This window comes from Chinchilla lanigera, unplaced genomic scaffold, assembly GCF_000276665.1.
Source record: "Chinchilla lanigera isolate Chin_1 unplaced genomic scaffold, ChiLan1.0 scaffold00030, whole genome shotgun sequence".
Classification (NCBI taxonomy): Eukaryota; Metazoa; Chordata; class Mammalia; order Rodentia; family Chinchillidae; genus Chinchilla; species Chinchilla lanigera.
The window spans coordinates 5,253,971-5,267,034 of NW_004955431.1; the positions used below are offsets into that span (position 1 = coordinate 5,253,971).

The following is a 13,064-nucleotide window of genomic DNA, read 5'->3' on the forward strand; positions in this document are numbered from 1 at the left end:
ATGATTACTGTGAGTCTGAGGCCAGCTTGAATGACATGTTAGGCCCTGTCTCAAAAAAAAACAAAAAAAAAACAAAAAAAACGGAAGCACCTGGCGGGTGGGCAGCCTCCATCCTTCTCCCTCTACAGAGCCCTCCTAAGACTCTGGACTCCCACCCATGAGCCCATAAGCCAGGTGCTCAAGATGCTCACCCCTCACAGCCCTTTAGGGAGATAAACAGTGGTTCTCCCCCAGCTCAGGTACAGGAAGCAACAACAATTTAGCAGATGGCAACAGAACAAGGCTTGACTTTGGGCTCTAGGAAAATGGACTTTTGGAAGCTATGTTTCCGTTATCTCACCAGAAACACTGGACAATAACTGCCTCTGAAGAATGAAGATGTGCGCCTACAAACTCCTGAAAGGAGCTACTGATCGGGCAAGAGAGACTCTATTTTCTTTTTTAACTCCATATTGAGAAGTCACTTAAGTTCACGTAAGCAGTAGTTGACCCCACTCTTCACCCCAGTCCCCTCGGTTAGTTACCAACCCACTTACAGGAGAGCAGAGTCATAAAGTGGGAACAGAACAAACAGGACAAACTGGGAAGTGGGCTAAAAGTTAACCTGCCATGGTCATCTGGAATCTGGCTGTCGGACAGCTTCTGGGAAACTCTGTGATAATTGTGCGACACTCTTGTAAGAGTCCCAAAAATGAGGTAATCGTTACTATGGAAACCTAAAATGTACTTAAAGCAAAGGTGAGACCCAGATTGGCGCAGACATCTTCTCTGGCTCCTGGTTAGAGACGCCCCGTCAGCCGGCTCAACAAAGCTTTGTTCGTTCCTGCTCTTTCAGTCTCTGATGAATGCTGTTCCTGATGAACTCACTTGCCGTACCACTGTAATTTAGAGTCTTGCCAGTGCCTGGTTCGTAGCGTCTGCTAAAACCCTCCTGCTATTCCAGTGCTCTGCTTGGCAAGACTCAGGGAGTGGCCAATGGATGAACTGGAATCTGAGGGGTGCCGAAGTATGGAGAGGGTGTTGATAGGTGAGGGGCTCAGTAACATTAACGGGAAAGACACAAGGAAGGATGGCACAAGGTAGATGTTCAGGTGACCTGCAGCCAGCTTGCCCAGCACAGGGCCTGTGAGGAAGAGGAGGGAGTCTGCATGCTGGCTAGGTCCACAGCACCAAGACTCTTAAGCACAGCCAAAAGTATCACTAAGCCAACACTTGATGCAAGGCCACCGAGAGAGGTAGGGAGCTTTGGGATGATGTGAGGGCAGCTGTACTTGGAAATTTGCATTAGTGATCCCAGAAAGAACACAAGAGATGAGATTGACAAGCTGGAGTTAGGGAAGGAGAGGGGAGCTCATCTGGAATTGGAACATGTTAACCTTAGCAGGAGACCCAAGAACAATACCAAAAAGAGAGGACTATCAGGCAAATAGGAGCTAACCCACTGGCTGGTGGCTGCAATCACAGACTCTTACCAAGTTTACAAATAATTCATGGTAGTGCTCCTAAGTGCTTCTTCTACTTTTGCAGCAGTAATAAAAGTTAGCACTTATGAAATACTTCCAAGATGTCGAGGCCTGTCCTAGCGCTGCACTGCTTTCCCTGCCCTATGAGGCAGGTCTCAAAACCACAAGGCTAACAGGTCTAGTAACTGGTCCAAGTCACACTGCCAGTTAGGGGCAGAGCAGGAGCCTGTACCCAAAGAGCCTGGCTCCAGAGCGTGCTCCGCACCACTGCTGCGTGGTGTGAATCAGGTTTACCCTGACTCCCAGAGGTTAACAAATGCCCCTGCTGCAGCAGGGTTAGAACTCACAACCAGCCAAGGCCTGCAGCGCTCCTGCCAGGCCATGTGCTGTATCCTCACATGAAAGAAAAAGATCTTTGAAGTGCGATGTGCCATCCTTGGAATGTGGACTAGACAAATTAGACAACTCACTTCTGTGGTCAGCACTTCCTAGAATACTAATTAAAACAGAAGTTCACATAAAATGTCTGTGGTCATGTGATGCCAATATAACTACTGACACATCAGAGTTTGTTTTAAAAAAAACCACTGCAATAGAAAATACTGGTTCACGGAAAGCTTTTCCCTCTCCTTTTCCAGTCTCGATTTAGAGTTTCCACACAGCAGCCTGAGTGGGTTGGGATGCCCAGGTGTGGACCTGGAGGCTGGCAGCAGAGACCCGCCTCCTCACGGGCCCGATGCGAGTTGTAGCCCAGCGAGGATTAACTGGCCCCTCGACACGCAGGGCCCCACAGAGCCAAGGGTTTGCTCCACAGAGACCGCCCTTATCAGGAGCTCAGTGTGTACCTCATGTCCTTGACACTTTCCTCAAACATTTACTTAGCACCATGGCCGTGGCCAAACATTTAAGCAGGTAAAAGAGCATTACTCAATTCCTTTGTGATTTCGCCTGTCTCCATTTTCATAAAAAGAGCTTTCTATAGAAGTACTTTTGAAGTGAGCATTTTGTCAGTACCAGGATTACCTGTTGTTTTCATGCTTTGTCCCCATGCAGCTGTGCCAGAGGACAGACACCAGACCTCCCGACTCTCACACAGTGGGAGCAATCTCCACCCAAGGCACTGCCCCCAGACTGCGTGCTCCGGGATACTCGGGTCCATAATTATCTTCTAGACCTCCATGTGCCTACAAGAAGCCCTGTGCACCACTGTATTGTTTTTGCAGGGCTGAAGACTGAGCCCAGAGCCCTGCACGCACTAGGCAAGTGCTCTACCCTTTATCTTTGAATGGCACTCACCACCCCGGAGATTACCTCCTCTGCCTACAGGTTAGTGCACACAGTTAGTTGCGCTTCTCTCTGGATCTGAAGGACTTTGTGTGCATTCAACCTCCCCCAGCCCGCCACACTCAGGACAGCCCGATATCTGTGCCACCATTCCCTCCTGCACCTCCCCCTCTTCCTCCTTACACCCTGAGCGCCCTTGGTGAGACTGCCTCCTCTGACGTCTTGACATAACTGCCCTTCCTTTATAAAACGAACAGGTCATTGCTACTGGCTTCAAAGAGGAAGAAGAGAAACAAATCCCAACAACAGACAGGGTATGCCCAAGATGGAGAACACTCACTGTCATAAGAATGACTGCTGTCAGAAACTCTTCTGCAAAACATATGAAGCCTGCACCCCGTGAGGCAGCCACTGTACTTACAACCAGCTCAACGTCGCCATCTGACCCTGCATTGTCCTCCATGACCGCTGCTTCAAAGCCCAGGTCCTGGATGAGCTGGGCGATTTGGGGCGGCTGGATGACCTCTGGGTTATACTTGACCTCTGCCTTTCCCGACATCAAGGCAACCAAGATGGACAGAACACCTGGAAACATCAGATCACAGCTGAGACCCTCTGGCAGTGTCTGAGATGACAGAGTCAACACAGTGTAACACAGAAAAATGTATTCCCCAAAGCCTCTGGAGCACGGTTTCCCAAACTCGGCAGTACACAATGATCATTTGGGGAGCTCTGGCAATCCCAGTGCTTGGCCCTTAACCCCGACCAAGCAGTCAGAATCTCTCAGGGTGGGCAGGTGTCGCTTTTTTACAAAAGCTCTCTAGGTGATTCTAATATACAGTTAAGTTTGAGTGCCACTATTCTTAAAAAAAAAAAAAGCTTGGCCAGTCATGGTGGCACACGCTTGTAATTCTAGTACTTGGGAGGCTGAGGCAGGAGGATTGCCTTGAGTTCGAGGCCAGCCTGGGCTACAAAGTGAGTTCAAAGCCAGCCTAAAGTGCATAGCGAGACCCTGGCTCAAAAAGACAAAAAAAAGTGCCAAACAATATAGGCATAGTGGTCATCTGAGAACCTTGTTAAAATAGGGCTCTAACTCGATGAGCGTGAGATCCCACACATCTCCGCAGCTCCCAGTGATGCTGGTACGGTGGCCCACGGACCACACTGAGTCAGGCTTTCAAAGGCTGCATGGACGCATGCACATCAAAGCACGGAAGGTGGTAGGCAGCTACCAACTACCATTGCAGAAGGCATATGCTTTCTTTCTCCAGACACTGTCATACAAGGAAAAAATAACTCTCAAAAATGGTCTTACTTGCTGTTTTTCAGTTTTCAATGACTTTCAGCAAAGGGGGGAAAAAAAATCCCACAGACTACCTTGCTGACACTATTGACGTAGTCAGAGGAGGGGGCTAGACTCAAGGAAATGAAAGCAGTGACGTGCTTTACAAAGTATGAGGGATGAAAATGAGGGATTCAGACAGGTACAGACCAGTTTTATAAAATTATGAAGTATGCTTAAGAACCGCCAGCCCATGGATAACAAAGGAACTCCTGCAGCGCCGAATCTAAGCACAGTCATTCTACAACTCCAGGTGGTCTTAAGGCACAGTGAGAGAGGCTGGAGAAACATGTCTTCCTATTTCAGAGTTGATGCTACGGGACAGGGAGCCAGGGCGCAAAGACTCATGGAGTTATCAGCATGCTGAAAGGAAATTATCTCTGGTGGTGAGGTAAAGTCATCGTTAAACTACTTCCAATTTGTAACCCCTGACACTTGGTGGGGCTAGGCAGGAGAATCACAAGTTCAAGATTTGACCCAAGGAACTTAGCAAGACCTTGTCTCAAAATAAAATTTTAAAAAGGGTGGGGATATAGCTCAGTGGGAGCGCTTGCCTAGCATGTGTGAGGCCCTGGGTTCAATCGCCAGTACTAAAAAAAAGGGGCAGGATTTTTCTCTGCATTTCCGTATTTTAGAGAGAGGATTGGCAGCTGGGAGGTAGCTCAGTGGCAGAGCACTTGTCTAACATGTGCTGGCCCGGATTCCATCCCCAGTACCACAATGAAAGAAAAAAAGAGAGGGTCAGGGGGTACAAGACATAGAGAAAGAATCGGAAATATAGTTTGAAAGACAAAACTTTGCATTTCCACAAACTCAGGAGCAACAGAATAGAATATTTGAAATTGGAATTATATACAAAATTCATATTATTTATTCATTTTGTAGAAAGGAGTTGATGGGACTGAGTAATACTAGGAAAAGCTAACTAATAAGTCAATCCATAGATTGTCACATGACCTTTAAACTGTATTTTCCATGACAACTTACTCAGAGATACACTTTCTCTCAAACTAAATACCTCTTAGAGAACAACGCCAACTGCACAAACTGTAGTTTTCAACATGGTTAGTAGAATGGTTTTCTAGATGTTAGACAAACATCTATATTATCATATCATGAATTTGCTACCAGACTTTCCATGGCACTGATGCCATCAAGGGTGATTCTGAAAGAACACCCAGTCCACACACAGCACCCCCAAATTCAACAGAGTGTAGAACTCTTACCAGCTTCTTTCTGGAGATTCCTTTCAATGTGAGATACACAGGACGCACAGGTCATGCCTTTGATCTGTAAAAAGCACTTCTGCGCAGCTGCTGTTCCAGTGGATTGTGGGATATGTGATGAGTAGCCAGGGCTGTGGCTCCTATTGGGCCTCCTGGCGTGGGGGGCCACTACCTGCACGGACACAGGTGGGTCACCCAGAGTTTGCAGCACGGCATTCGCAGCACTGTGGCTTTCAACATGGTTAGTAGAATGGTTTTCTAGAATAAAATATCAGAAATAATTCAAATTGTAAGACCAAATAATAGTTTTTCAGAGCAACAAGTTCAAGCCCAACAATACTCATATTAAAAGTTCCTATAAAAAAAAAAAAAAAAACAAAACAAACAAGCAAACAGAAAGAGTAGGAAAGTTTATTGGGGTCGTGAGTTCGGTTCCCGGTACCAGAGAAAAACCAAAAAAAAAAAAAAAAAAAAAAAAAAAAAGTTCCTATAGAGGCGACGTGGGGATTGATATTTCTATCTCTGCCTCTGCCTCCCCATAATCAGAAACAGAGAGAAAGACACACAATTAGAGAAACACAAAAACGTGTCTGTTTTAAGGATGATTGCTCAGGGTAAGCAAAGGCTCAAAAAACTTGATGATGATGTTAATAACAGTAACTCACCAAGCACACTACTAAGTACTTTATATGTATAACCTCCTTTAGGCCTTAAAAGAGCCCTATATGGTAAATGCACTTCTCGCCATTTATGGATGAAGAAATTAATCACAAGAAATTAGTATGTCTTGAAGCAAGATTTAAATAGGTTTACCTCTGTGGTTTGTATCTTTGACCACTACCTCATTCTTGTTAGCAAAGGTCTGGCTCTCTTCCCGTATTGAGTTGTTTGCCTTTTTTTTTTTACTATTTGTGTAAGTTCTCTATAGTCCCCAGATACAAATCCTTTGTCAGTTGTATGTACTGCAAATACCTCTCCCAGCCTGTGGTTGGTTTTCTAACAGCTTCCTTCTCCATCATGCCAATTAGAATATTTCGATCCCTTTTTTTTAAATAGGCAGTACTTTTTGTGTTTTCTTTTCTCTTTCTCTTTTCTTTTTCTTTTTTTTTTTTTTTCCTTTTGGTAGTGCTAGGGATTAAACCTAGGGCCTTTACACTGAACTACATCCCCAGGCTTTTTTTAAAAAAAGATTTGTTTATGTTGTGCTTTCCTAGTAGATCTGTACCTCAACAACATTGCAAAAATATGAGTGGCATATTCATGGCTTCATTTCTTCAAGAAGCTCTACTGTTTTAAATAATTTCCACATCCATTTCAATTACATTTTGTATGCAGCACAAATTAAGAATTAAGGTTAATTTCTTTCTAATTAGATCCAGTTCCACGGACTGAAACAATTATCCTTTCCCCACAGAATTTCAAAGGCATCTTTAACCATATATTAGGAGACCACACTGGCATGCACCCCTTTTGGGGCTTCCACTGTACCCACTGATCCTTTTTGTGTACTTTTGTGCCAGTACCACAGTCTTTTTTCGGGGGGTTGTGGGGAGGTGTAACTTAGAATAAGATGCACAAAGCCAAAGAATCTACCTCTGAAACTTGTTATGTATTTCCCACTACTGCTATAATTTTAGTTTCCCAGCACTACTCTAACAGATTACTATACAGTTAGTAGCTCAGACACCACAATGTATTATCCTATAGTCCCACAGTTACAACTGCCACATGACCTTCCAGGCTGAAATCAAAGCGTCAGCAGCACTGTGTCCTTTAGGAGGCACTAGGGGAAATACGTGTCCTTGTCTTTTCCAGCACCTACAGGCCACCAGCATTCCCAGGTTCAGGATTTCATTCCCTCACCTTCAAAGTTAGCAACCCTCTGTCTCTCTTTAACTAGCCCACTTCTCTAATTCAGCCAGGAAAAGTTCTCCACTTTTAATAACTGATGGGATTCAACTGGGTCCCCTTATTAATTCAGCATCTCTCTACCTCAAGATTCACTCCTTTGGCCCTATGTATAGGGTGTGATCCAAAAATCTGGTGAACATTTATATTTTAAAATTTATTACAGTAAAAGACACACTGCTGTTAATCCCCAGCAGAATACTGCCCCCTTGGTCAGGACACACTTGTCCCGTGTTTCTTGACATTTCTGAAGCAGTTCTGGAAGTCCTCCTTCATGCGTGCTTTTAGTCGTGGCCTCCTTGATATCCTGCAACAATTCAAAACGTTTGCCTTTTGTGGTGATTTTAACTTCAGGAAAGAAGTGTCACAGTGTCAGAACCAGTGAATAGGTGGATCAGGACACGCCGTAACACTCTTTGAACGGTGCTTGGCAGCAGCATTCTCTGTGTTTAACCTACCTCACAAAGACATGACAGAGAACTTGCACAACTGCTATAGGAGGTGCCGAGAACAATGGAGTAAGTGTGTCCAGATGAAGGAGAGTATTTTCAGGGGGGTTAATGACAATATGTCTTTCATTGTAATACTTTTTTAAACATTTACACTACACAGTTCTGATCGGTCTTTGTATAAAGTCCCCTTTGCCATGTAAAGCAATTTATTCACAGGTTACAGGGATCAGGGTGTAGATACCTGGGGGCCTTCATTCTGCCGACCCCCTAAACACACACTATCTTTACGGTCACTATACGGCATTTTCACTGCTCTAGAAACTCACACTATTTTGGTAACTCAAAATACATCCCTGTCTAAGCATGCAGAAAAGATAACTATCATTTAATAATGGACTGTCATTTTCCTAAAACTGGAGCTTCAGAAGACAGAAAGTCTGGCAGTGACCTATCCAACAACAGCCTCTGACTTTGAAGTCTTTTTTTCTCACTGAATCTCACATACTGGGATGCTTCGCTCACGGGGCAGAGGGTAACCTATGTCCCCTCCCTTGAGGAGTGCAGCTGGCTGATGGCTGCAGCCCTTCTCCTGCTTTGAGGTTCATCCTGAGGTTCATCGTGGGGTTTCCTCCCCATGGTCAAGTTGGCTTTTTTGCTCTTTAGCACCTCTGGACTAGTTCCCTGCGGTAAATCACTCCATTGAGCTACTCTATGCTTGTCACAGCCAGTCCTTTCTCCTTTCTCCTCCTTCCCAAGTGCCTACAATAGAGTGGGTGCTGGTGAGTCCAAGGAGACACGAGTCACACAGATTCCAAGATTGTCCACCGTGAACTCCTAATCAATCCAGAGAGAGGGATCAACTACAAATAATACCTTATATCATTTAAGTGGTTATGAACGCTACTCACCAGCACACTAGTGGTTTGTCCTAGATTACATTTGCCAGCTAAAATACAGAGTGTCCAATTAAATTTTAATTTCAGATGAACACAAATAATTTCTAGTGTATATAAGCACACTTAATTTTTAGTGTAAATATATATATGTATATATTCAATGCTCATATACTAAAAAATCAGTTTATCTGAAATTCAAATTCAATGGGGTATCCTAATATGTTTTATTTGCTAAATCTGATACCCTCTTGTGGTAAACATAATTCTGCCCAGTAAAAAATCACTTCTTTCTAGGTTTACTCAGTCAACTTCAACTCTCTTATAATATGTAATTAAATGCTCATTTCTTTTTTACTGCCAACAATCTAACTGTACTGCTGAAAGACTTTAACCCTCCCATAAAAACAGCAGATGTTGACCGCATACTGTATTTCTCACCTTTTGAGTACAGGATTTACTGTTCTATTGTGTTCTCCTTACTGATTTGGGCTTTTGTTCCTTCTTGCAGGTGGTGAAGTAAGGACACCTCCTTCCTACAACTTGGTACAAATGAAAGAGAATGTGGCCAAGCCACTTGAGACTTACCCAGTCCCTTTGATAGCAGGTGTGCTGTGGACAGAAGCACCCAGGAAAGTATCCCAGTAGAGCAAACTTTTCAAGGACACAGTCTTATCTCTGTGGCCAGCAGAAACGTGGTATGGGAAACCAACTCCATCAGCCCTGGATGCTGCCTGGGCCTTGGCCTATGGGACCACAAGTAACTCCTCCTAAGCTAGGTGCCTACACCCTGCAGCAGTGATTCTGGAATCAGGGTTCTGCGGCCACCACCTTTAGTATTCTGCAGGTTCACAAGACACCCAGGCTGGGTCCAGATGCTGAATGGTTAAAATGTTAACACCCACAGAGCTGCCCCTCACCAAATATGCCTGTAAGTACTCCCATCTCAGTACTCCCAGCCGCTCAGGAGGTGAAAGCAGGAGTATCATAACACTATAGACAGCTAAGTTAGGTGGAAATATTATAGGCCGCTATACAGGACTGGGCTCTCAAGGGAGTCAGTGCCAAAGATGAGAACACATCAAAACTGTGGCTGAAGATTAAAGTCACAATGGCCAGATCTATGTACTTCCCTAAAGGGATAAATGGAAGCTAGAGATTCTTGGTGCCACCCTTTAGAGATTTCCCATATAAATAAACTAACATCTCATTAGGGGTGGGCCATCCTCTCCCACCAAGACTAAGACTAAAACAACTAAGACTCCTAACACTAAAACTAAAGAAGACTAAGACTATACAATCAAGGTTAATGATGTCATCCACAGGCGCTTGCTACTACTGAATCAGTATTACCTCAGCAACCATACTTGTAATCTTATTGATCATAGTTCTGACCCATGTTGTACCCGCCTCACGATTTTGTTCTATAAAATTTCCTTTGAGAAGTGGGCTCCTCGGCAACCCATTCAGGACCCCTTCTGTCTCTCAGGAGCTATTCCTATTTTCTATTCATTTTCCCCAATAAATTTTCCTACTTTTAACCTCTGTTGTTTCTTACAATTCATTCTTCAACTTCGGGGAGTACAAACTGGGCATCTGAGACATTGAGCAGACTGGAGTCACATTTATTTCCTCTATATCGTTTGGATATCCTATATCGACATGAACCTCAAGAGTTTCAGACCAGCCTAGGCACTACAACAAGACCTCATCTCAAAACACCCTTTTCGCTCCTTGTCTTCAGCCTCTCAGGAATACCCCTACCTTTCCCTTTCTAAGCCCCTCTCTGCCCTTCTTTGACCTATGCTACTGGTGGTTTTCTTGCCCTTGCTGTGGTGCAAGCTAAGCTCCCACCTTCCCATGTCCTGAAGCAGCTGCTGAGGCTTCCAGTAGCCTTGCTCCAGCTACCCCTGGCAGACCCCTCACACCTTCATCTCTGTGCACTCAAGCTACTTTCAGGCCCCCCTCTCCTCCAGCCACTGTCTGGGAGGTTCTGCTTCTATGTGCTTCCCTCTTGCCCAGCTTTCTTCCCTTCTCCTGCCACTCTGCTGTCTCTGCCTTACCTGGGCTCCGACACTCATATCTGCATCTCCAGCCCACAATGTCCTCCCGCCTCTGGGAGGGCTCAGCCTCCTGAACCCATACTTGCTAGCTCTGACCTCCACCCTCCTGACTTCCTGAGCCAGTCTTCTGTCCTGCTCAGGTCCCTCTGAGTTCCTCTATAGCGTGCTCCATGCACTGCCTCTCCGGGATGCAGGCCACTTGCTCTGCTCCCAACATTCCAGGTCCTCCCTTCTCCTCTCCAACATTCCTGGTCTTCCCCTCCCACACCTCACTCTCAGGAACCCTCCTGAAAAAGCTACAGCCTGGCCTCATACAGGCCTCATCCTGCTGAACACTGATGGTTTACTCACTCTTTCCCTTATGATAACGTAAGTTCAGAGGACAGACTGTCTTTCCCATGCAGTAGCCCTACAATTAGCACAGAACCTGGCATATGGAAAAGAGATGCTGCATTGCAGAGTAAGACAAAGGCAACAGAAAACAGGCCAGAGAATGAGGAGGAGGAGCAAGTGGAGGAGGAGGAAGAGAGATGGTCACTACTTACTTTGTGAAGACTGTCATCCCCACCCTCATAGCCCTCTACCCTTCCAGCCATCAAAGGGGGAAAGGAAATCTTGTTAAATCCTTCCCTTCCTTCCCACTGAAATAAAACGGTCTCTGGGTCTTAAGACTAAGATTCTGTTGGTTTTGAGAAACCTTCAGAGAAAATAAGAAAGGGTCCTTTGGTCCGAAAAGGGCCTGATGCCGTCACAGTGATCTTTCATAAAAAAAAAATCAGAATTTTTTTCCAGAAAAGAGGCCCAAATCCAAAGAGTTTAGCATTCAAGCGCCAGCTACATGAGAGGGGTTCCATTCCTCCATCCTTACAATTTTTACAAGTTAAGGAAAGGTAAAGGATCTTGTTAACTGTCAACATGTGAGGCAGGGAGCAGAGCTCATCCATCCAACCACGCAGGTACTCTGTTACAAGACACCAAGACACTACCCGGATACGCTTCAAACATGTACCAATTACCTACCAGGAACCACTGAAGCCTCAAATCCCATATCTTCTACAGCAGCTCGGAGGTCTTCAGGGCTAATTATAGAGGGATCATAAACAACTGTTGCAGTCCCTGCAGCCAAAGAGACCGCGATTCGCTGCACCCCTTCGCGCTGGGAAAGCACGCTTTCGATGGACTGCACGCAGGACACACAGGTCATGCCAGTGATGCTGAGCACTAGAGAGCTACACTGGCCCTGCAAGTGGCTTCCCCCGGGAGAGTCGGGGGCATGGCAGGCTGAAGACTCATCACCTGCTCCACTCCCTCCTGCTCCATCAGGAAGAGAAACTTTAAAGTTCCCGGGTCGAAGTGCCTCAATGGCCCTCTGCAGGGACACAGGTGTGACGCAAGAAGGGTCGTACTGTACTTCGGCAGTTTTGTTCTCCAAGGATACCTGAATATGTTGAACCCCTGGGAGTTGGCCTATATTTCCTTCAATATTCAAGACACAAGACTGACAGTGCATTCCATCTATTCCTAGTTGCACGGTAGCCGTGTGGCTTCCTTGGTGGCCCAGGGTCTCAGAATTATTGAGATTCTGGTTAGCAAAAGCTGACGGTCTCTTTGGGTTAGCACTCTGTAACCGGCCGATGTCAATTGGTCCCAGGCTTAAGGGAGCCACTTTGTTCTTGATGGCAGCTTCAAATCCCATGTCACTGACATGGTCCCTGAGGTCTTCGGATTGAATGAGATAAGGCTGGTATGTGATCACGGCCTCTTGGGTGCTGAGTGAAACTTTGACTCTCACTACGCCCTGCAGTTTCCGCAGCTTGCCTTCGATGGAGCTCACACAGGACTGGCAGGTCATGCCCTCCACCCGCAGCTTGACTACTGCCTCCTGGGCTGATGAAGTCCTTGAAGGCCAGGAGGCAGCCTTTCCTTCCACAACGCTGGCCTCAAAGCCCATGTCCCCAATTTGGTGGCAAACCTGCTGCAGGCTGATTACTGATGGCACATATTTCACAGTTGCGTTGCTCTGTTCCAAGGAAACCTTTATGTTCACAATGCCCTTCAAACTAGAAATCCTGCCCTCGATGGACTTGACGCAGGATTGGCAAGTCATGCCCAAAACGCTGATGGTGCTGGTGATCGTCGGAGAAGGGCACACGTTGTCCAGACCCCCTTCGTAGCCGACATTGTCAAAGGCAAAACTCTGCTTCATTGCTTGTTTCCAAGGGCGAGCAGGCAAAGAAAGTTTAGGTAAGATCTAAAAGAAAAAGAAATAACATCTTTTATCCTTCAACTAAGTATTTTCTACAATATCTTTACTTCCCTGGCACTAAGAACATACAGAACAATGTCACTGGTATCAAAATAGCCCAAGGGTACAAGAATATTAAAATACCATACAGAAAAAGAAAATTGCCAGGGATATAGCTCAGCAGCACA

The 13,064-nt window shown here is 45.6% G+C and overlaps 1 protein-coding gene across 3 annotated transcripts in view; it reads right to left on the reverse strand.

Moving 5' to 3' along the window:
- The window catches only part of Atp7b (ATPase, Cu++ transporting, beta polypeptide), a 68,726-nt gene that overhangs the window by 25,576 nt on the left and 30,086 nt on the right, over positions 1 to 13,064 (reverse strand). For all 3 annotated transcript variants that reach the window (XM_005387611.2, XM_005387612.2, XM_005387614.2), the window contains 3 exons: positions 11,652 to 12,882; positions 5,316 to 5,573; positions 3,169 to 3,332 (listed from right to left, as the gene is read on the reverse strand). In XM_005387611.2, coding sequence (XP_005387668.1) covers positions 3,169 to 3,332; positions 5,316 to 5,573; positions 11,652 to 12,882 — 1,653 coding nt within the window. The remainder of the gene's footprint in view (positions 1 to 3,168; positions 3,333 to 5,315; positions 5,574 to 11,651; positions 12,883 to 13,064) is intronic.